Consider the following 25,446-nt stretch of genomic DNA (forward strand, 5'->3'; position numbering starts at 1 on the left):
AACATACTTACCTTATTTATACCTCTGCCTGCTGACATTGCTAATAGTACAATGCCACAGCCAGTGACAGCTACAAAGGATAGCTATACCTGGGTCTGTAAACTCAGGATGAACATGCTACCGTGGCTTTATAGCCCAAAGGGAAAGCAAACTGCCCCTTGGACATGGAGAGTTCTCCCTGCTGGCTGACTTTAATCTGGTATTTTAAGGGAGGCTTGAAAAAGGGGAGATGTCATTCTTAATGTGGACATAAGGGTGAAATTCTTGCCTTATGACAACTGCGGTGCATACGTCTGCCTCTTGCATTTGCTGTCTAGACATCCTTATTGACAGTTGAGAGAAATAAGCATTTCACAACAGAATACTACTCATCCTAAGGTAGCTGGCTAAAATACTGCATCTAATCCCTAAAATAATAAGTCCCATCTCAGATGACTATGACAGCATCCCAGACACAAAGTTCCTCCTTTGCATTTAAATTTTCAAAGTACAAAAATGAATACATATTTTGGAGTAAAAGAACTACATCTATCAGTACATCTTCAGAAATTCAATGAAAGGTCATAGTAGGTGATAACTAGGCAATACAACTCAGCCCTTTTGTTACTCTAATAGTGCATCCCTCAGTGTCTTTGCTGACCAAACTTATTGTGCCATCTTCCGCTCATGCTGAATCATGAAAGGTCCCTTCCCAGGCAGCCTCCTAAAGCCACAGCAAGCTCATACTCCCCAAAAGCATTCAATTCCATCCACATCTCGTATCAATGAACACATTAAAAACATAAAATCTTTAGGCCAATACATCCTAATGCTTGAGGCCATGTGTGAGTCCCTCTAAAGGGCCACATTTCATCATCCTTAGTTACTGAGACAATAAATACAAGCTTTGGGCACTGGTGCTGATGTCAGTCCTAGAAACACATTTCACCCTGCAGTTAAAAACAGAAGCTAAAAATTAGGAAAAATGTTACTTACTCTGCTGTGCTGAGTATCTGAGCTCCATAAATATGGGCAGGCTCCTGCACAGAAATTAGCATGATATCCTTTAGGTTCATGAATCCATTTCCAGCCAAGATCCCTCTTGAAGTCAATATAAAGTGGACGCAGACAGCAATTATCCTGCACGTTCCTGGGAAATAAAATGCAGACAAACACATTGGTCATAAGAAAGACAACACAGGGAATAAAGATAATCCAGCTTCTTGCTCCGTGAATGATGCTTTACAGGCAGGTAAGTCTGAGTCCCAAGAACTCACATCCAAATCACATAAACAGTAGCTTATACTGTAATTGAAATCGAATACTTAGATATGGCAGGACTTGTTTACAGAGACAGTTAATGGTTTCCCTGGAGGACTAGTATTTTACTCCAGGACCTACCAAGTGGCCTCTCTGAGCAGGTGAGCAGAATAGAGGCGATAATTTGGCTGTCATTATGGGGCTGATGAGTCTGGGAATCATCCCAGGTAGAACTCAGCTTCTGCTTTCTAGAGCCACAACCTTCCCCGTTTGTCACTGTCTCTGCGAGACTGAAGACTGCTAGGCAGATACCTGCTGCACACAGACCCTGTGGGTCCACAAATGAGGGTGCAAGCTCTGTGTGAATGCATACCATAAAGAAACATCAAAAGCAACTGCATTACACCTCACAGGCTGGTACTACTGAGTAAGTATATGGAATATAGATGCATAGTTACCTAAAACAATAGGCAGCATCTAGAGCACGCTTCTTCCGCCGACTGGGCTGTTGCGACTCAAGTCTGTAGGAGGGTAATAACATTAGCAGAAGATGTGGGGTCTTCCCACTGTATTTTTTCCTATTGGACTTTAAAGCTTTCACATCACCACTGGAATATGTGTAGTCATCAATACCTTCAAAAAATACATTTTGGTGATAAACATTGTGTTGCTTTTTCTTCACAAATTAAATAAACCATCTCTTTAAAAAAAAGTCTCTCAGAAATGCTGGAGTCTGCTGAGCATGTTCACTGAGCAAGTGGGGGTGAATTTCAACCCAAGATCCCTAAGATATTCACAGTTGTCATGTTATCTATTGTTTAGCCCTCCCACATTTGTTTAGCCATTTAATGGCCTTTCAGCACGTTTACCAGAACTGTTGAAATAAGTAACAGAAAAGATAATTTCAATCGTTCCATCTGCATTGCTTAGTTTCAAATGCCCCAAAGCAGTGATGCTTTTGCAACTTTACTTACAGCAATATTCCCATCTTTTAACAGCTATGTACCCTCCAAAACCTTGTACCACCATTAAAGCCACTCTGGATACTTCACCTGCATTTCCCACTGCTCAATTCCATCCCATCAGTTTTCTCACTCTCATTTATCTTGTAAATTCTGTCTCCTATTGCCAGTTTATATAAATCTGCTAATTTTCCCCAGATAGTCAGTTATTCTAGCCCCTTCTTTTGAATGGGCATGGCAAGGACATTGATCGAAGTATTTCTTCTTAAAGTGGCAATACATGACCTCACATTTTGCATTTTCTCTTGAAACACTAACTGCCTTACTAGCTTCTTCAACATGGCAATATCACAGGCAAAAGTTCATAGCTCATGTTATGCCTGTTGTTAAGATCCTTTTGAAAATTAATCTCCTGAACCAGGTATTATTTAAAGAGAACACTTTTGGTTTTGTAACTTTTACAATTACAGCGACTAAATATAATACTAAAAACTGTTTAAATATACATAATGGCTTTAATCATACATACAGCATTTACTTCGAGAAAAAAAATCCAATACAGTGAAACAATGGTTAGAAAAGCTTAATACTTGACGAACAATATAGCCAAATCCTTGGAAAACAAATGAACCAAATCATGATATACTTAATGAGAACTGTATATACAGAATTTGGGTTCTAATATTGCCATAGTTTTATATGTACTGGTGGATGGTAACTACACCATGGTCAGTTAAATAACATTTCCCTTTTTGAAACTGAAACTTTAATGGCTTAAAAACACAAGGGACCTTACGTGAACTTGATATATTTACTCTATATCACCTTGTCTGCTGTCCATAAGAAGCACATATATCCATAACCCTAACTACACACTGTTGTTTACTTTTTAATGCCCACTCAATCCAATCTTTCTACCAAGCTGACAGCATAAAAAAATACTGCGTGTAACTAATATACCAGTATCTTGCAATAAAATCCACATGCCAATATAAATATATAGAGATAATCCATGTCAACTAATGTAGTTCTGTTGACTTCACATGAGAATCAGACTTCCACTGCTGGAGGTAGAAGCACATAGACAGACATACCATTACTGTTTCTTCAACTCCACAGTGCGCTAGCAGTCAAACACTGCAGGACATTTATACATGTCTAGAACCTACTGTTCAGCTCTTCCCAAAGTGACTGATGCCATTGCTCAGAGTAATTTAAAATATTACTGCTGTGAAAAGAAAAAATCCCAAACCAACAAACCCAAGAGTAGCTGGAGATAGTGGGAGAGCTGGAAGTACCTGTGCAGGTGCTCACAAAGACAGCGACCCTCTATACTCAGTAAGGACAAAGGAAGGTGTCTGAAGCAAAGCAGCCAGCTGCTGCTTTACCTATACTTTGCCACAATGAGTATTGTTTAACACTCATAAAACTCTCACACACGTATCTACTGCAAGTAGTTACATGCGTGCTAAACACCGTCCTAACTCTACTTTCCAGCAACAGCCTTCTGTCCTAAGCTTGAACCACTACAGTGCTAGGATGGACAGCAGTCAAAGGGTTTATCTTGAAAATATTCAGCAAGATTTCTTATGACTATTAACAGTGGATTGCCTACTGTGCAATAGTCTTCCCTACACCCCAAACTGTATGTGTGTGTGCATGCAGCAAACTACAACACAGACACTTAAGGACGCTGAAGCTGCCTTCATGCCATCTGGTTTTAGAATAGTTCAGCTGATAGTTCTACCCTTGTGCCTTCAGTATCATTTCTTACCAGCTGAGAATCCAGACTCTCAAACAAGCAAGTTTTCAATCAACTGAATGCCATTTAGAGAAGCAGTAACTGCTGTTTCCCTCCTCAATCAGTAAGTACCACAACATTTTAAAAAGGTTTTTTTCTTTCATTACCTGCAAATCTTGCTTCGAGCTCCTCACTTTTATTTGGGATGATATAATTATTGGAAGGCACGAAGGTGCAGCATGGACAATGTAAGCTAATCTTAAATCCAAGGTTCCTGTCTGCAAAACATAAAAGTAAGTTGGTTTTTTACACATGGAATGACCCTGAAACACTGCTGAGTTAATGGAGGAGCAGTTAGGGCAGGAGTGAAGGCAAAGAGCACTTGTCACCTCTGTGATGGAGCCATTCGTGTACAGCCTCAGTGACATCAAAAGACAACCATTCTCCTTCAGCTCTTGTTTTAACTACTTTGCTGTCGATGTAGCGCTGTCCTGGTGATGACAATTCTTTAGATTTTAGAACCTGCAAGAAACAACAAATGTGATGGCCTACAGGTTAACGTTTACCTGATTTTCCTTAAAATGGACTACCCACATTATAAAATAGTAAAGGAAACTATTACAGCTCAAACCTCTATGGAGCAGATGTACATTCAGACACATTTTCAGAAAGAATTTTCTTAGGGTGCATGGGGAAAGGAAGGTGATATAAAAACACACTAATGAAATCAGCTTATGCTCCCAAGCAAACATGTCACCACATTCCTTCCTAAGACAAACCACACAGAAAGACTGCCATGAAAACTTGTCCTGCAACACCAGTGGTCGAGAGATCATAGTAACTGGAGCATCGGAAGATGCTATTTTACCTTCTTCAGTAATACACTGGCTAGAGCACAATATCACATGCTAAAGTAAAGCCTGTACAATGGAGTCTGTACACTGAAGATATTATATTGCTCACCCATAACTAATCTGTATGGCATTGCCTTATTCATGCTTCCAGCCTTCTCTCTGATTCAGGTACTAGTCATACACTATACAGAAGAAAAGTTATTGTCCATCTAGGCAACCTGGGGGCATGCAGAGCCAGCCTGGTGTGAATTGTGGCCACACATGACTTGTACAACAAGGTGATGCTGCTTTCATCCAAACACTGATGCCAGCTGTATTTGTGTCAAGTTCCAGCTAAGCTTCCTACTGAGCATACAATAAAATAAATACCTGTGCAAAAGGAACCCAAGACACAGCACTGCAAGCCTAGAATTTCATATGCCCACAGTCTTCCTCTATCTCAACAATTCACCAAGTGCCTTCCTATATACAAGCATAGCCTGCTACTATTTACCCTAACTCTAGAACAAAACCAACCAGGCTGTTGGCTGCTAACAGGTTTCTGTTTTCCTGGTTATCACTATGTTGATGGTTTTGTGATGCAGGAGGCTGGAATGCCACACAACATTAAATCAACTTCAATGAAGATGCCACACGATAACATCACTTTGTTAACTTCTGGCATGCCAGCTGTGCAACTTCATATATTGTTTCAGGTTCTTCCTCTCTTCAACCATCCAAATCCATCTCCAAATGAGTAACTGACAATATCTCATTGTTTCCTTCTATTTTCTCAACCCAGACCAACCTGACATCCAGCAAATGCTGCTGGAATAAAACAATGGTGAAACTGTGTAATACATGTAAAGAAAAATATTTCAAAAGAGGTGTGAAATTATGTCATCATGATAAAATTAGGCTTTTCATAATTAAACAGAAAAGCAGGCTTGAAAAAGCCAGATTTTGTCCAACATATATAGTCTCCCTATTCGTTTCAAGGGAGTGCTGGATCTCTCACAGGCCAACAGTGCAGCTCCCACGGTAACATTTGTCATATGAGAACACCAGCAGCATGACAAGCTCTCTGCCTTCTTTCTGATCAACATATAAAGCAAAAAGAGATGAGAAGATGTTGGTCCAAATCCAGAAAAGTACTAAGTGGCCCTAGTAGGCGATGCTGAGTTCTCCAGTAAGAACTGAGGGCATGCAAACACTGAACACTGGGACTCCTTTTTATGAGGCAACCTTCAAACAAAGTGTTTGAACAACTGTTTATAGAGAGTCTGGCAGCAGCGAGGGGACTACCATTGCTCAGAAGTGCCAGAGGGATGAGAGAATCAGTAATCAATGCTGGGAAAGTCCCAGTCAAGTACAAATATAACTCTGCCTTCCCTTTGGTCTTTATCAGGTCAACCCGAGTGTTTCTGAGGATGTAATGCAGCTGTCATTATGCAAAGATGTGTTGGGGTGTGGGGGGGTGTGTAAGGCAAATGGGACACAAGAACTTGGCTCATTTCTCTTCCTTTCTGCACAGTCATATCTTTCCAAAGACTCCAGAAACTGCATACCTCAGTTTTGGCAGTGATGTAAGGATCTAAAAGCAAATAATGTGCCAAAAGCAATCTCCTGATGTTAACTCTAATTGGTCTAAGATATGTTCTGAATACTCAGCTGTGCCTTGGTATCCAAAATCAAATGTCTTTATCCCAAAGCCACCAAAAGACAAAGTTGAGGGCTGGCAGCGTGTACCTTGCATGAAAGACATTTTGTAAAAGTACAAGAAATCATCACTACACATATCCAGTGGTACAAAGAACTTCCATCCTCACTGAAGAACTGAATGACAAGAAAAGTTTTTGCAGGTTTCACAACTGTAGGACACTGTGGATTGAAAGAGCTAGATATTATCCATATTGTGGTATCTATGATATCTGAAAGTAAGGCTTCTCTCCCTGTTGTTTATGCTGCATGTTCAGGAAGAAAACTATGAAGAATGAGCTAAAAAGTCAGAAACTAAGTATGGCAGAATTTCCACAGCTGACATCATGGGTTAAAGAGGCACTAGCCTCTTAAGCAAAAGGCTGTTAAGTGTGATGAATGCCATACATAATGAAATTAGCACCTCTGTTTCAATCTCCTGAGCTAAGTAACTTTACAGTGTTAGGGTGATGTACTATCTTAACAACCTGATTGCTTGTAAGCAAGAATGTTCTAGACTCACCATTTCTATTTTTGCTGTCTTTTTCTGTTACATTACTGCAAGTGTGGAAAGCTAATGATGATACTGATGACACTGGATCCTCAGAGTCTACTGCTTCTCACAAAATAACCTGATGGACTCCACTTCTTTTCCTACACCAAACTCTGTTTCCATCCACACTGAAGCAATTGCACTTTACATGGTGCTAAACAAAGTGGCCTCTTTGTAGGAACCCATCATAAATTTTTACAGCTACAATATATTCTTCAAGTGAGTCTTCCAGAAATTACTACATGAGATAAGCCTTTTTTGGTTTTTTCTGCCATTTCCCCGTTGGCTTGCATCTTTGCCCTTTGCACTACATTTCTGGTCTTACCTTCTCCATCAGCAACATACCATTTTCTTCAAATACACCCTCAAGCATATATTCCCACTGAAAAAACTTCTCTTTCAGTATTTCCAATACTTTCTTTCTACTAGATCAACTAGTTGCAAAAACAAAGAAGAAAAGCCTTTTCTGTGCCTTGCAGCTTTTGTGCTTGAAAGCTTGTCTACTTCTTCCAACTTCACTGATTGGTCTTAGAAGAGATATTACCTTTACCTATAAACATTGCTTTGCCTCCCTATAAACATTGCCTTACCTTTATGCTTAGCCCATTGTAACCACATCAAACACTGTTATCAGAAATGTTGATGAACAACTTGTATCTGCAGGAGCGAAATTAAGCTTAAAAGGTCTTTGTGGAAAAGAGTTTTTCAGTGCACTAAAAATACTAACTGAAGACAAGGCGGGGAAAAAACCCCAAACCACAGGGGAGAAGGAAGACTGAGTTAAGTTTCCCCTTTAACCCTTTCTCATTTCGTTCTGGCACCTTGTCCATACGCTCCCCCTTAAAGAGGCAGAAAGAGTTTGGTGTGTCTGTGGGTCATGACGTGGATGGCCAGGGCTTTTGGGGTATGGAGTGCAACGCCACCTTCATGTAGAGATGACAGACTCAATCACTTGTGTGAGTAGGAGACAAGAGTTCCGACACACACAGCCTCATCTCCCTCACTTCTGAGTGACACATTTAAGTGCAGTGAAAGCTCAAGATCAACTAACTCAGAATTCAGGTTGTACAAAAATCTTTCTGAACATGGGGATGTTCTTCCAGGTATATCTATTTATTTGGTCTCACTTTCAGTAGTCATAATCCAACGCTGCCTTTTCTAATAAGGGATTACATAGGGAACATATGCGTGCGATCACATGTGGGAATGAGCTGAATAAAGGTGGAAGTGTTACCAAAAAGTTATCCAGCAGACTTCTAGCCCAGTAAGCAGAGTGATTTTAATTCAGTAGCAGTGCTTTAAATTCTAAGGACAATTTGGTTTTGTCTACCCTCTTCTTGTGCAGGATTCCTCTCTTTCACAGGAAGTCAAATAGTTAGCTAAAATGCTTGTTAATCTCTTCTTGACAAAGTATCTTGTACACTTACGCCCTGCCTTCTAGATATCTTTTTCTACGGCTACTATTAACCTTCCCCTCATCAATTAATCTTCTACCTTCTAAACAACACTTGGGGAAAAAATTATCCCACAAATACCCATGAAGATCCTCTAGATATCACATACATGCAGCTACTGTCAGCAGATCAAGGGAAAACAAGCATGTGAATAGACAAATAATACAGTTAATGGCAGAAAAGGGCTCATGAAGCAGCCAGATGCAAACAAAGCATTACTCTTGCCTGTACAGCTACCCATGTTGAGGAAGCCCAGTCAGGGATCTCCGTGATGACAGTGCTCACATGCCACCCTCATCAGGCCTGCCAGATTTCTGGTATTGTATAAATCCTGCAGAAATCTGCTCTTCACTGGTTCTGCAAAGGCATTCTGCTCAATCTGCAGAGGGATACCCTCTGCTCTGCCAGCAGGGATCTGTCTGTGCTCCTCACTGTCCGTTAGAGGAGCCCAGACCAGGATGCTATCTTGGAAGCATATCCCAAATCACCACAACCAGGGCATTCAGCAGTGAAAAGCTTTGGTTTTGTCACAAACTGGTTTCAGAACACTGACAAGTTGAGACTCCAGAAAATACTGATCTTTAAATTACTTCTGCCACCTGCTATGCTTATTTTTCAGATCAACTGGAGAGAATTAACTGATATTTAAGTATCAAGTAGCTGAATCTTCATTAAAATACCAGAGGATTAAATTGTTTATCCGTATGTACTCATTTACACTCTCAAGTAACTATCATGCAAGTTCTGTATAAAAACTGTATTAAAAAAAAAAAACCCAAGAATTGTCCTAATTTATATTTTATAAACCGTAAAGTACCCTGACAACACTACATAATTCATGATAACAAACAAGGCAGAACATTTGCAAAAGTAGCAGAAACATGGCTCCCTTAAAAAACAGGCCGTATCAGAGGCTGATACAAGCAGAACAGATGCATTTGGTGTCACTGTAATTATACTGGTTCAAAAACAAACCCAAAAAACCTCCAAAACCCAAGACTCTGTTAATAGAAACATAATTATTTTGCTCAAATTTTCCTTTGCCTACTTCCCTTCTCAAATATATACAGGCAGCTAAAGCAGGGGATAACTGAATGAACACATCAGTGTATGTATTCTAGACAATAACCACAGAGAGCAGACGCCAGAACAGCCTGTCTTCATGACTCATTACACACCTAAAAGGAAAAAAAAAGTGAAAGACACACTGGTTCTTTCAAATAACTAGAGCTCCAGAATAGCAACTTGCTCAGTTGCTATTCAGTTGCTATTTCAGATTCGATGGTCCGGCCAAGAACTACTTCTGGTCTTCTATAGTTACCACAATCAGATACAGAAGAATAGGGAAATTACAATTAAGCATAATTTACGATGGAATAGCTTTGGCTAATAAATTCATCAGCTCCCCAGCAAGCAAACAAACAACTGAGTGTGGTTCAGCAGTGATGGTACACAGGCTGATGCACCGACGACATACGTCAGCTGCAGCCAAGAACATCCTAGGACACATCAAAGCACAAGCTTTAGCAACAACAAGGGCATTTTATAGCTGGGTTTGAGAATTACAGTTGCCAACTGTTAGGAAATATTTTGGGTGACTGAGAGTTTCTTAAAACAAGTTGATGAACTTTCAAAGCATAGTAAGATCATATGGCCACTTAAAAAACCCTATCCTGTCTGCTGCATTGCCCTGGAACTTGGGATAGTCACTGCTGTCAGCCAGCGTGGGTTCTGCAACCACTGAATAGCAGTAAATATGACATTATCTTGTAAAAACCTGCTATTAATCTGGTTTTCCTCTCCATTCATTCTGATCTCCTCCCTCCAGATGCTGCTGGCTCCCTGGTAACTTCCTTCCTTCCCTTCTCTTCTCTGACATTTCAGACTCCTGTGATGTTCTTGAGTATTACAGCATCTTGGCAGGCTCACCAATCTCTCTCCTGCTTATCAGCCATTATCCATGGTTTCCATTGGAACTTCAAGCACCTTTTAAAATAATGGAAATAACCTGATATGTAAGCTCAAAGTAAATAAGCCCAAACAATGAGATCCAGTGGTAAATGATGTACTAGTGCTGGTTAACATCAGAACAGAGGTAAGTACACCTATCATGGCTGAAAACTGCTGTTGAGGAGAACCTGAACCAGAAGAAACCTGCAGGGGACTCTAGTCTAACCATCTGCCGTGGAATAACCACAAGCAGCCACTTGAGGTTTCCAAATTCTTGTGTACTATTCACCCTACTGAAAGATTCACTCGCTGCCTGGTTCCAGATTTCAAGTGTCTCCTCAGACAGCTCTCAGGGGCTTCATCCAGCCCTTTCTGAAGCTTCAGGTTAAGAAATGACCATGCTAATTCTCAATCCTTTCTCACATCCTAGTTGATCTTGATGTCTTTGATCCTGTCTTGGACACAAGAATAAGCAAACCCTTTATTCTGTTGCAAACCTCTCCAGTTTCTTACTCATTATATGTGGAAACACATGTTATAAAGTGCCAAGGCTCCATATAGTACCTTTTGCCAGGTAACTTGGAATCTACTGACTATCAAAATCTTAGCTTCTTCTTATCACCACTAGTGCAAGAGACTGAGTGCAAATCTCAGTGCAAATTTCCAAGCTCTTTTAGTAACCACTTCTGCAAAGGAGTAACTCAGACTCTGCCTTCAGTGCTGTGGAGTTAAAAGGGCTTTACAGCCCCCCTGCTTATCAATGGAAGTCTTTCCATTACTTGCAAAGGTCTCCGAATAAGGCTCAAACTGAGGGCAGAATCTTTAGAGACTAGTATATGAGATGCAGAGCTCCTGCCAAAATACAAAGGTATGGAGTACTTGCCAAAGCTTTAAAAAAAACCCCATAGCTCTCTGATCCATCTGCTCAGAACTTGCCAGACACGTTCTTCATGCAAACTTGCAAATAAAAAGAACATATTGCACACATAACCCAACCCCTTTTATATCTGGATGGGCTACAGCTGCAGTAGGATTCTCTTACAGTGTTGGCTGCTACTCGCTTAAAGGTAAAAGAAGGTGAAGTGGAAGGGGGATAAAGAGATGAGCAGCTAAAGCAGGCCAGAAAGAGAGGGGAAGTCAAGGATGCCATGGAATCACTGTGACTGACTCACTGCATTGCCCTGTGGTGAGGGGATAAGCTCTGGGAAGAGAATGAATCCTGAGAAGGGATTTCCCCTCCATTTGTTCCCCAAGCAGGGCCTTCCTCCTGCCACTGAAGATACATGTGCAGTGTAAGTTGGGGATACAGCCCTGAGGCCATTCAGCCTGATTTATGCTTAAGCAGGCAGGAAGACTCTGCACTGTATAAGCAATAAACAAGAACGGAGAGTCTGGGGTCCTTCTCCTGGAAGATTCAGAAATATTGAGTGCAATTTCCTGCTGTTTAGGAGATGTTAAGATAGCTCCAAAGAAAGATTTTATATAAAATGAAGCAAAACAAAACAAAAAATCCTGTAAACTTATCTAGCATTTAGTTTTAACTTGCCAGAGGCACATTGTGTTTTATTAAAATATCAACAAAGAGGAGCCAAAGTCAACAAAAACAGAGTGGGTTCTCCTGTCTTCCAGCCAAATCCCCCAGATCCTGCAGGATACTTCTGTGTTCACCTTCCCTCCTCTTCCTCAGTCTGTCCCTGACGCTGTATCTCATACTCATATGCACTTTACTGCAACACTTTGGAATGCAACTTTCTTTGCTATCTGAATATTTGAACCTCTTTTTCTTAGATGCTGTCTTCTTCCACAAGCTGCTCCTCTTTCTTCCCTTCCTCTTGCCTGCATTGTTCTCTGCAAGTCATGATTCTCCTTGTGGGTTTTTTTCCCCACCAGTCTGACTTCCAGCACATGGGGACCATCTGCTCCTGCGCCTTGAAGATTTCATTCTTGAAGAGCGTCCAGCCTTCCTGGACCCCTTTGTCCATCAGTAATGTTTCCCAAGGGACTCTCAAACAGCATCCTAAACAGGCCAAAGTCAGCCGTTCAGAAGGGTAAGGTAATAGTTTTGCTGACCTTCTTCCTGACTTCACCAGGGATAGAAAATTCAATCATTTCATGACCACTTTGCCCAAGGTGGCCCCCACCATTACATCACCCACTAGTCCTTCTCTGTTTGCCAACAGCAAATCCAGCCAGGCATCTCCCCTAGCTGGCTCACTCACCTGCTGGGTTAGGATGCTATCTTCCACACCATCCAAGAGCCTCCTAGACTGTTTCCTCTCTGCTGTGTGTACTTCCAGCAGACGTGTTAGGTTGAAGTCCCCCATGAGAACAAGGGCTAGCGATTGTGAAACTTCTCCCAGTTATTTGAGGAATGTTTCATCCATAGCTTCATCCTGGTTGGGTGGTCCATAACAGACTCCCACCAGGATATTAGCTCAGTTGGCCTTCCCCCTGATCTTCACCCACAAACATTCAACCTTCTCACAACATGAAATTCCAGGCAGTCGATGCAACCTCACCACCTCTCTTTCCTTGCCTGTCCTTTCTGAAGAGCCTGCAGCCATCCACTGCAGCACTCCAATCATGCGAATCATCCCACCACGTTTCTGTGATGGCAATCATACCATGATTTCTCTGCTGCACAGTGGCTTCCAGCTCCTCCTGTGTGTTGCCCATGCTGTGGGCATTGGCACAGACACATTTAAGTTGCCCTGTGGATTTGGCCTCCAACAGTGACATGCCATCTTCTGGCTCACTTCCCCAATGTATAATGTACACACACTGCAAATAGCAATAAATCTATCAGCTCAGTGCCCCACATTTCTGCGCACAGCAGTGTTGAGTTGCACTGGCTCATGCCAGTAGCTAATGGGGTATTATATACTTCCTAAAGTCATCTTCAATAACTGCTCTGTTCCTGGCAAGAAGTAGCTGCATCCGAGATAAGCTCTCAAATCATAGTGAATATGACACAGCAATAAATACTTCTCCTTGCACACGCTCATAGATTATTTGCCAGAGGTACTCCACACATGGTCTCCAGCACACTGACTTTTTTTGTAGGGAATACAGTATTTCAACCCCCCAAAATGGGTTCTAGAACAAGGAGAAAGCAGCAATTTGACTAAATACACTGCAAATTAACTTCCCCCAGTCCTGAGCTGCTGCTGAGGGGGCCAGGAAAGGAGAAGGAAGTTGGTATAGTAGAAAGTTATTAGGTCCACACTTTACACTGAGTTTGGCACATCAAAGAGCACCATACTGTACATCTGCCATTTAACATAACCTTGTAACCTTTCAAATTGCAAGAGTCTGGCTTCAGGACAGCAATACACGAATTGTGAGATCCAAATATACTACTTCAGATGTGGGTCACAGCGACGGCAGTCGATTAAAATCAAATGCCTCAGGTGATATCTGTAATACAGACATCCTGCGCCAGCTCGCAGCCACAAATCCTGCTTCCTGGTATTTTCTTCCGTGGCATTAGAGACGGCACTTTTTTGGCAAGGAAAGAGAGCAAGGCCCCTCTGTTCCTGATTATACGGAGATCAGTCTGGAGTAGCTCTGCTGCAGTCAGTGTAAATTGCCTCAGATTTGCACCGCGGAGATTTGGCCCACATCTATAGTAGCTCACTCTAAACGTATTCCCTAACTGAAAAACAAGACAAAACACTGTCTGAATTGAAAGTATTTGAACAACCGACTGTGGTTTAAATTTAAATCTGACTCATAATGGGGTAATATGTTCCACAGCATCTTCCTGCTCATACCTCCAAGCAGGGAGAGAGGCCCTTAAAGAAACGGGGGTTACCACTGTCTGGAGAGCAGACGGTCCTTCCTAGACCCTAAGCAAGCTCCACAGGAGCCCTCACAGCATGGATCAGGCCCCTTCCCAACATAGACCAAAGGTCTGCTCCTGCTTGCTCCAAATTCTTCATCACAATCCAGTGTGTCCCCAGGCTTCAATCTGGCACCGATTGCTTGCTGCAACACTGCACTACACTATGTTCTATGATATACCCCCCTGACCTGCAGCCTCTCAGGTACCCACACTCACAGCATCCTCTGATAACAACGACGATCAGAACCAGCACTTCTGTTGCATTTTTCATGATGCTTCATGACGTGTTAACAAAACATGGCACCGCTTCCGAAAGAAGTAATTATTACCTCTTATTGCTTGACCATCTGTACATAATAAAACTACCTTAAAAACAATACCACAATGCTATCTGAACGATGGCTTTTTGTCCTGTGAGGGTTTCCACTCACCCAGCTTTGCAGTGGTGCCTATTTACTTTTTTGTAATGTTTACTCATAAAAGACAAGCTTTTATTTTTTGAAGGGTGCAGGGACTTTATTCATAAATACAGAAGCACCTTAATAAAAGAAACATGTGACAAAGCCTTCAAAGCAGGCAAGAAAACTGATGAACAAAGACATTCCCGTAACAACTGAGCTTATCTGATCAAATTCCAATAAAGCCTGCATTTGGCATAAATCTTTAAAAACATAGCAAAGGCCACCGGAGGATGCTAAAACTTGTTTATTTAATACTATTCCTCCTCTCTTCCCCAAAAATAGTTTATCCTTTTATTATTTTTTGAAGTCTCAATGCACATTGGGAAGCTCACCGAGTGAACCCGGCGCAGTGGAAGGATGGGAGGAGAAATGTGGGAGAGCACTCACAGCATTGCTTCCTTCCTTCTTTCCTTCCCTCCAGCTTCCCACTCTCCAATGTGCTGATGATCAGCGGCACCAGCAGCACATTAACCCTCGCTTTCGGGCAGAAGAAACAACAGAAAAGATAGTGCATTTAAAGTATTTAAGTCTTCGTGGCTTCACTTATCCACAGCCAAGAAGAGACAGAAGCTTTTATATCAGCCTTATAAAAGAAACTTAATTCCTACTTCTATGAGATATATTATTTTCCATCCTAAGACTACATAATATGTGCACTGCACTTCCCATCTGCACAGGAATCCTTGAACACCAAGAGAAGTGTTCTGGGTGAAAATAGACAGTAAAGCAACTGTTTCTGCTCTCAGATATTACCACTTGGCCAACGGTGACAGACTCATCCAGGGCACCTCCGTGAGAATTCATCTCCAGGACCCACTGCCTGAAGAAACCTGGGGGGCAGCATGACCTGGCAAATACATCCATAGCCACTTACTCCCAGCATTAATATGATGGGGTGCTCCCTGCTCCAATCCTGCTTCTCAGGGAGGAACAGGGTCCTGCTGCTGCTGCACTGGGGAAAGGGAGCAAGGGGCCATGGCCGTAGCTCACCATGCCAAGCAGCCCCAGACTGCTTTCCCGAAGTCAGTGCAAACAAGGGCTGCAGGAAAACACAAAGTCCTTTTCTGATGTGGTTTGGAAAAGGGAGCCAAGTATAGCCTGAGGAGAGCTTAGCTGAAAAGGTGCAGTCTTGCAGTTCTTTTTTTATTTTAAGGGGTAGATCCATAAGGTCAGAGGACCACACAAAGAAAGAATCAGGAGGAGAAACAAAATATTTATGTTCTGCTTGCTTATTTTTTCCATTTACCCTGCACATCTGTCTCTGGCTGTTCCTAAAATAGTCCTTCAGAATAATATCGTCCCTTCTGCACCAATGGTATATATACCACTATTAAACTGCCACAGGACTAAATCAGAGCGCTCTTAGAGAGCAGTTAGGAGACTTGCATGTGTTCAGGGATGGTCACTTTTCTAGCAAACCACAAAAAGAAGGCTTCTGTCCCTCTCTTCCTGCTTGACTAAGAAAGATGAGGGGACAGGGGAACAACCATTCCCTGAAACTGCAGGTATGAGAGGAATTTCAAAATCCCTCATCAAGAAGATCTCCTCAAAGCAAAACAGCAGGCAACCCGAAACTTGAAAAACACCCTAATAATTAAATGTTGCTTATGCAAGACAAAACCCCACATTGTTCCTTCTGGGCACAACAGCCCTGGCAAGCCCTACACGTATCTCACAAGACAGGATGTAGTGCTTATGCATGGAGGAGTGGTGGATGCACATGCCAACTCCACTAGTAATCTCCTCTGCAAGGCTCACCTGCCGTGCATGGCTTTTCATGCTGAAAGCAAAGATACCTAAGTAAGTCTTCAACCCTTATTTGCCTCTCCCACTTCCACTGAAATGAGCATCTTCCTCATTCTCCCCTTTTACCACCAACATTTGTACCTTCTTCCACTGCTAGACACCCCTACCTGCACTATAAATATATCATTACACAGTCCTGAAGCTTATCTAGCATGACTATGGCACCAATGCCTCCTACCTATCCTTCAGCTCCTTACATTTTCTTCTTTCTAATCTCTAAAATTCACATACTAAGTTTTAAGATTCTTTCTATAGCACTGACCTACAATACATCATAGAATATCTCAAGTTGTAACGGAACCATAAGGACCATGGGTCCTTATGCTCCAATTTCTCCCTGCTTTTCCTTTTCCTGTTAAACACTGCATGCCAACCTCATGCGTTGTGATGGAGATTAGATGCAGCAGTATTTACAGACTCAGTATTTAGGGAGTAGATGCTCCTGCAGTAGAGCTGCTGGCAATGAACCCATGCAGTTCAGACCGGCCACCACTGAGCTAGAATACCTTTGTACAAGGTTTTGGGGAAAGCCGCATACAAGATTGCAAGAAATAAATATACCTAAAAGCAGTGAGAGAAATAACCACCAGAAGAAGGCTACAGGAGCTTGTAAGTAGTAAAGCAGAGAGAGGAACAGGCAGCTTTTATCATTTTAATAGGTGCTCTGCAAGGGAAATGCTCCAGAGACAGCTTGTCTCTCTACAGCAAAGTGACATGTCTAAAATATGCCTGGCACAAACACGCACTGAGAGCTCACTGCCTTTGGCTTGCCTGTTGCTTGGTGGAGAAAAGAGCTAATCCTACAATAACCTACACTCATTACTCACCTAACACTTCACTGAGCATACCCCACCCAGCCTAAAAAAGAAACTGCCTTATTCAACAGCTATATATTTATCCAAAGGACCCGAGTACCTGCCCTGGATGCAGGTGTCAGTCACTTCCATGGGCACAGGCTTGCTGGAGTCAGGCTCTCGCAAATAAACTCCAGCTGTTTCCCATCACAATGTGAAATCCCAGCCAAGCAAAGGCCCTTTCCTCCCTACCTCTGCTGAACCCTTTGTGTCCCATGTTCCTCAAACACAGAAAGGTGATGAACCAAGCTCAGGCAACCGCAGCTGTATTCCTGGCTAACAGCTCTCAAAAGCAGAACAACAGAAAGCCCGGAGATGCCATCAACTCCTTTTAGGATGTCTGAACAGTGAGGTCAAGCGAGAACAAACAATTGTTTCAACAGGCTGGTGCGGCAGTGTCACAGGGACTCTGTTATAGATGGATGACACCAGTGACTCTCATTAAAGATTCTTAGCTCTCTCTTTTAACAAATGACATGTTATTTATGCAACTCTTCTGCCAGCCTGCTCTTGGGAAGGAAGGCAGTCAGGTTGCAATCATGAAGCCAAGCACTCAGTAACCACCTGTGGATGTGAACAACATTCAGCTGAGAATCACACTTCTATGTTTAAACAATGTCTAACCAGTCCTTTCCTGCTGTAAGCCTCTAAGGCTGGCTTATATCATCACTTCAGCAAGCATGTGAAACCAAATTCCCCCCTCTCTGCACCAAGTCTGGCTTGCACTTGACCAGACCAGGCAGAAAAAGGTGAACACTGAAAGTGATGGAGAAGACTAAATCAAATTTACACCCACTTGATCTGAACCTGACTCTACAGTCAAATCCAGGACAGTGCTCAGGCATAGCTAATGAGGGCAGCAAGAACACAGCCAAGGAGGGGCTCAGTACACTTTAACAAGGTGGTATCCTATCTGGCAGGGGTTTCTGGAACAGTCTCGGGTGCTGAACAAGTCCCAGGTTGCTGGAACCATAAGTTTTACTCCATATAAAACTGCTGGGAGCTGAGCCCCTTTTGGTTGCTGTGTTTCTCAGCAAAGCAAACTATGCTTTAGATGAAATATGCTTTAGACAATACATGCAAAAACACACAGACTCTCTGTAAGTGACTTTAATGGCTTTAAAGTCTTTAAAGAGTAAATGACATCAATCTTATCAACAGGAGAGAGAAAGTCATGGGGTCATTTTCTTCCTCATGCCTCAGTCCTTGCATTGTCCACTCACTTGCCTGGGTTATTATACAGAAGCCAGGTCTGACACTCAATTATTAACAATGCCATTTCTATGAGGAACGGTTAACAGGCTTCTCCTGAACACAGGCCAGAAAGAGGAATTTGACTTCTATTTAAATTACAGTACAGGCCAGGTGCTGGGAGACAGAGATTCTGGGAATGATTTATTTGGTGTACTGTTCTGTCCTTTATCATTACATGATGAAATTATGGAGTCCTGAGGCACAATTGCAAGAAAATGCACATTTCAGCTTCATATGACTTTGAATAAAGTTCTTTCTAGGAAAAGCATGGGAAATTGAACCATCCCTGGCAGCGCTCAAGGCCAGATTGGACGGGGCTTGGAGCAACTTGGTCTAGTGGAAGGTGTCCCTGCCCATGGCAAGGAGTTGGAACTAGATGATCTTAAGGTCCCTTCCAACCTAAACCATTCTATGATTCTATGAAATAAGAGGCTACTTTGGAAAGATGGAACTCAGTTGCTTCTCCCCATGGTTTGTTCCACCTGCTAGATGGGTACAGGGTGGGTTTGCTAAAGAAAGACAGGGAGCTGACACGTGCGAGGTGCCAACCTACCTGGTACAGCTCTATCCTCTGCTCCGAGACACGTGCCTTCGAGTTCTGCAGGCGGAAGACCCTGAACTCGGCCTTCACCAAGTTGGAGGCGTTCTTCTCCATCGCTGAGACGTCAAATCTGACTATTCGGAAGTAAAGGCTGTAATAGCTCGGTGGGATGGCATCTGCAAGAAGGCAGTATGACTTTAGCACTTTATTTTATGATAAAATACACTGTTCCTTCAAACTGAAATACAAGACAGCCTCAGTAAGGGAAATATCTGCAGCATGATTCAGTTTCCAATGGACAATTTAATATTATTAACAATTTAATATTAAAAAAACCAACCCCACGTGTGTTTGATTATAGGAATACCATATTAAAAGAGATTAACAACTATTTCCAACTCTACATTCAGGTCATGCATTTAAACCTCCTCTCTTTCAACATAGTGGTGGAAAATCCCAGATGCTTATGAATTGGGAAAAAATCATAGCAGTTGGCATATGGCAAATGCCTTCAGACTTGCACAGACTTCACAGGGATCTGCTAAGACAACTAGTAACAGCAACCCATCCGATCTGTATGTTCTCTGAAGACCATTTCCCCCCAGAATATGGAGCGTAAATTAGCCAGCTGCAGATTTTGTTTCATATTTAGTTATTAAAGGATTTTACTGGAACAAAAGATTCATTCTGATTATAGTTACAAGGGCAGGAAGAGAAGAGGAAGAAGAAAGGGAGGGAAAAGGCAAGCAGAAGGTAGATATGGCTTTAAACTGAAAGAGCGTACATTTAAATTTGATATTAGGAAGTTCTTCCCTGTGAGGGTGCTGAGGCGCTGGCACAGGGTGCCCAGAGAAGCTGTGGCTGCCCCATCCCTGGCAGTGTTCAAGGCCAGGTTGGACACAGGGGCTTGGAGCAACCTGCTCTAGTGGAAGGTGTCCCTGCCCGTGGCAGGGGGTTGGAACTGGATGAGTTTTAAGGTCTCTTCCAACCCAAACCATTCTGTGATTCCATGATTATAAACTGGATCACATGCATTTTGACCACTTGGAAGCAGTAAAAGCCATAAACATAAAACACCTCACCATTTACCGGGAGGAAAGCAAAAAAAAGCAGTTAGAAAAATGGACTCAAGTATTCCGTAACAGTGCTAAACATATCAATTTAGGTTTCAAACCAGTCTTCTTCCTCCTTTCCAGCTGTAAACCCTGACTGAGGCTAAGCAGCAAAGCCCTTCTGCACAAGCCGGGTTACCCTAAAGGTTTCAGCAATCATCTGATGCCTTTCCACCCCATCCTGGCCAGCAACACAAAAAGAAACCTATTCTCTTAGAGTGTGAAAACTGAAGTGGATAACAGAAAGAGGAAAACTGCATATGGGGAGCGGGGAGGGGAATTTTCACTGAGGAAGTGAAGCTCACAAGCCTCCCTGCGGCCATGCCAGCAGGAAGACTCCAGATCATAATTACAAAACACGAAGTTTTCCCACATAAGTCAAGATTTGTCACGCAGTGGCAGGAGATGACAGCCTCATGTTAGGGAGTTGAGCAGTTCAGCAACCATGAAAGACCCATGCCTTGTCCGAAATCCCAGCAAGCCTCCTGCTCTGCTGCCTCCCTTGGCTACCGAGGCAATTAATCCAAGCATTTATCAATCGAATAAAGTACCTTTTTCTGGAAGATAACCTAATTCTTAATAGATAGAATACACACAAGTTATCATTTCTATGTAAAGAAATGGGGGAAGCCAAATGGAGTACATTTACCTTTATTTCTAAATGGTAAAAATTAAAGGTAGTTGGAATAAATCCTTCATAATATTTATCCATCTCAGTAAGGTATTAAAAACCTAAAGACCTTCTTCCAAATATTTAATGTTTCTAGACCGGCTGCTATTACCAGAACTTCTGAGCAACACAGGCCTCCCAGCTACACAAGGCAACACCAGTCGCAGTTACACATTTAATAAAGGGTTTGTTGGAGCTCTTTGAATAGCTCTAAGTTCAAACTGACTAGAGAATAAATACCAAGTATGAGGGATAAAGCAAATTTATTCTGTCTTCACAAACTTCATGAACATGCTGCCTCTACAGAATTGAGCCAACCACTCTTCCTTAAATGACCAGAGGTAAGAACTCCTGAAAATAACCCTAGCTATGAGAAAATCTTTGACAATAAAGAAATAATCTTGGCCTTAACTGTAGATGTATTAGAAGTGAGAGATGACAAGTTCTCAAATGCTTAAAGAAGTCCTCTGAAAGAGTACTTCTGAAAGCAGACCCTCAGTATGATCAAATGAGTAAGAGAGATAAACACGAACAGGAAGCCCCAGGGCTGCTTTATGATCCCATTTAATTAAAGAAACAGAAATAGGTTCTCAAATTTTCACATCTGCAGTGCTCGAGAATAAGCCCCGATGCATCACAATCAGTACTCTCAGCTACCAAGCTTATTGGCAGAAAACTGCTACAATCCCATAGTCAGAAGTAAAAGAAAAACGGATGCAAATTACCCCCACACCAGAACTGTTCCTCTCTCCCATGAGCAACACATTAGTGCTGGTCTCTCTCAAAATACCAAACGATGATCTTCATTTCAAAACATTTCGCTAATTCTTACAAAAGCTACTTGCTTCACAGATTATTTCATCATTTAAGAGACGAATATCTCTTCAACTTATTTTTATGCTATAGGAAACTCTGAGACTACTGCCTATTCTTCAGCCAAACCTAATCCTACTAGGAATATAATTTGGTATAATAATATGTATATATAAGATTGATGCTTCTGGAATGAGCTGTAGATTGTCCTTTCCTGTCATTTATTTGAGGCATCACCCTACCATTTCATTCCCTGTGGACAAGCCAAACAAGCAGCCAGCCGCTTGCCCTGGCTCAGACAAACCCTGTCCATCTTGACTTTACTGTAGATTGAAAAGTCCTATCTAACTGTCTGTTTGATTTCTACTTAGCTTCTTATTTCTAGAACTTTCTTGTGCTATACTTGTAGTCTTTCTTTTCAGTTTCTATATTTTAGATGCTGTATGTTACAAATCTGTGAATACGTATCTAAACACATTCTCCTGAGCCATTTTGCTCTCTTTCATATATCAATAGAGACAGAGAAGGAATGCTCTAGTGGTGAGCATGGTTTTGTGTTTCAGTATCTGCCTTTGTACACACAAAGAACAAGCATTTACCTTCCACTGGAAGGCAGGCATGGGATACCCACCATGAACAAGAATTCTTGTCTTACCGAAGCCTCATCTCTCTAAGATGGCTTTATACTTTGCAGAAACCCACACATGAGATTTGGTTTCTTTATTCGATCATTCATGACAGGATCCATGGGAAGTCAATTCAGGAAAAAGCATTATTCATGGACAGCTGAAAAAATTAGGGGTTTTATACTAGTTGGAACCCTTCCCCTGAAAAAGAATGGCTGACTACAGAATTGGGGATTATGTGAAAATTAATCAACATTAAGACTGAGAATTGAGACTTGCAAGTCTCCTTAAGGGAATGGAAAGAACCCTATGGAGTCTACAAGCTTTTGGATTAGCCTTTAAGTGATCTCAGATGCTGCCATTTATCTCTCTTTGTGATTCCACCTTAACCTGACAGTTCTATCAATTCAGACCCAGTTGGAGACCTCTGGACTCCCCTCTGGTTTTGGCCCAGTGACTCCAGTGGATGCCAGGATGACTCTGACCAAGTCAGTCTGCAAACACAGTTACCCCACTGCAGACTAGGCTCCTTAAGTATTCTTTGAACTATTATCATTAATGAGTGGAATTAAGTCAATATGTTCCCTGTAGCTAGAAAAACAGAGATTCCTTTTGTTTTGGAGAGAGGGAATAGTAAACGCAATGAAAGACTCCACTTTTATCATCCTTAAATTATTCATTAATTCAACCCTCAGAAAACTGAAGACTTCCAGCTGTAATAATCATAATCACAATCATCACAGTACAGTTGAGACAAGAGTTATAAAACACAGTTGGAGGGTGAAGGCATCATGTGTCCTTCTCCCCTTAGCCTGTTGAACACCAAGCATGACAAGTTTGGCTTTTTGTTCTTTTTGTTGTTGTTTTGGGGTTTTTTTGGGGGGGCAGTGGCATTGTTGGGTTTTTTCCCCCCTGAAACTTCATCAGTTGCTTTACACAGGACAGTCCAGGTTAATGGATGCCAGGTTAAAGCATATTCTGGTATGTGAGTGTTTAAGTGCATAGGACACTGTGGCTTCTGTGCCTCCTACTGGCTTTGTCCAGCATCCTCTAAGGTCCTGTGCCAGCAACTAGGACAGAAAGCAGCCCTGCTCTGGCAGACCAGAAAACCACTGATGGGAGACCTACTCCCAAATACTGAAGGGTCTGCAGTGTTGCTCCAGGTTGGAGCATTGTCAGCAGGAGAGACTGAACACATCCTCTGACCGACTGTCCAAAACAGCACGCAGACCCCGAGGCATTGCTTCTAGGAGAGCAAGATGCAGTCAAGCTCCCTTAAACCAAAAGCAGGAATGGAAGGAGTTTGTTTCATGCTGGAGATATTCCCCAAATCAGCAATCTCCTGCGTGAAAGGAATGACGCTTCTGCCTTCCACAGTTGTGTTTGCTGAGCTAAGCCCTGCACCCTGCATTTCCACAGCTTCCCTCACAAGTACTGCATGTGCTGACATTTCAGGAGAAACAAAACAATCTGACACAGCTCTGCTGAGAGTCCGGCTTTCATTCTGGAGAGGAAAAGGACCTCAATTCAATTGTATCCAAACGAGGCTTTCTTTTTCCCCTCTGAATTTTCATTTCTGCTATTCAAACAACAACAAAAAACTCAATTATATGCACAGCCCAAGTTAGGAAATGTAAACAACTTTTCTTTTCTTGTTGGAAGAGGCCAGACAGGCCGACTTCACACATACACCCACACAGGAAAGGCTGAGAGCTTCAATCTAATCCTTCCATCAAGGGCTTGTAATAAATGCTCCAAAGATTTATTTTTATTCTCTTTTTTGTTTATTAAACTTTGGAGGGTTTCTTTTCCTTTTTCTTTTCTTCCTGGTGCTTTGCCCATTCTTTATTACAGCAGCTACAAAACACGGAGTGCCCTTTTCTTCTCGCCCTCTCTTTTTTCCCCTCCTCATCTTTCTAACTGCAGTACATGAATGACCATGTAGTAGGCTTTGAAGCAGCACACGCAAATATTTACAAGAGTAGCTTGATTGTTATTAAATGCAGTTGTTATGCTTTCCACGCTCTGGCTAGCTTCCCTAACCCCTCTAACTATTAGGACCATTTAGGCTGTTTAGATTTCAGCTAACTGATAGCAAATCCTACAATTCTTCTTGTAACAAGCAGTATAATGTGACGTTTTTCTCCCTGTGTGAATTTTACTCACTGCTAAATAGAGAGCTGCCTTTAAAGACAAAGTAAAGGAAGCAGCATGAGCAAGACTGCTGGAAGGATGGGCAGCCTGTCAGCTGCAACGGCACATCATTCCAGCAGGATTGCATCCTTCCTGTCAGGCACACTCAGGTCACAAATCCTCCCCTTTTTTCCAGGGAAAGTCTCTCCAAGAAATTAGAAACTTGTTTAACACATCTGGGCTCCCAAAGCCCAGGGATAATTACTTTGCTCACCCCTCCTGACCCTGATGTGGCTGCAGAATCCTGCTGGAAACTGCCTCTCTGCAATGAAAGGGGATATGTAAATACAGTGGACCAAATTACGGAGGCCTACAGGTTATATTTGCGAACTGGGATTGGCCCTCGGAGGTAAATCAGTTGTACATCAACTTTCCATTAGCTCTGAAACTCTATCCTGCTGTGACACTATGAGCACATCCATTAGCTAATCAGTGCTCTTGGACAGAAACACTTCTACCGCTCTCCGCTCAGAGATCACTTCCAGCCTCTTCCAGCAAGGCTTCAAAGTCAGGCAGTACAAAAGCAGTGCAAGAGACTTACTCCAATATTCCAGTTGTTACCTACAAAGCTGCCAATGAGCTATTACCTTCATCTGTCATCAACCATTTGCTATTAAGGAGCGACACTGCACTGAATGTCAGAAAGGCCCAATGGCTCTGAAGCAGCTTTTCCTGCAGAACAGGGTGTGCATGCACCTACAGCACAATTTAAGACATGATACTTGTTATGACACCTGGTTTTGGTGAAAAACCCATGCCAGAAACTGGCAGCCAGGAACCTTCCACTGAATAACCCCTAGATACATAATTTATCCATGCAAAATGTTCACAATTGCGATGTG

General features: G+C 42.2%; 1 protein-coding gene across 1 annotated transcript in view; it reads right to left on the minus strand.

Annotated features, from left to right (window-relative positions):
- Positions 1–25,446, minus strand: part of TGFB2 (transforming growth factor beta 2) — a 66,218-nt gene that overhangs the window by 4,432 nt on the left and 36,340 nt on the right. The window contains exons 2-6 of the mRNA XM_030499798.1: positions 19,203–19,366; positions 4,332–4,464; positions 4,110–4,220; positions 1,698–1,872; positions 976–1,129 (exon numbers count right to left, since the gene is read on the minus strand). Of these exons, the coding sequence (XP_030355658.1) occupies positions 976–1,129; positions 1,698–1,872; positions 4,110–4,220; positions 4,332–4,464; positions 19,203–19,366 (737 nt within the window). The remainder of the gene's footprint in view (positions 1–975; positions 1,130–1,697; positions 1,873–4,109; positions 4,221–4,331; positions 4,465–19,202; positions 19,367–25,446) is intronic.

The sequence above is a fragment of the Strigops habroptila genome, chromosome 10 (assembly GCF_004027225.2).
Source record: "Strigops habroptila isolate Jane chromosome 10, bStrHab1.2.pri, whole genome shotgun sequence".
NCBI classification, from domain to species: Eukaryota; Metazoa; Chordata; class Aves; order Psittaciformes; family Psittacidae; genus Strigops; species Strigops habroptila.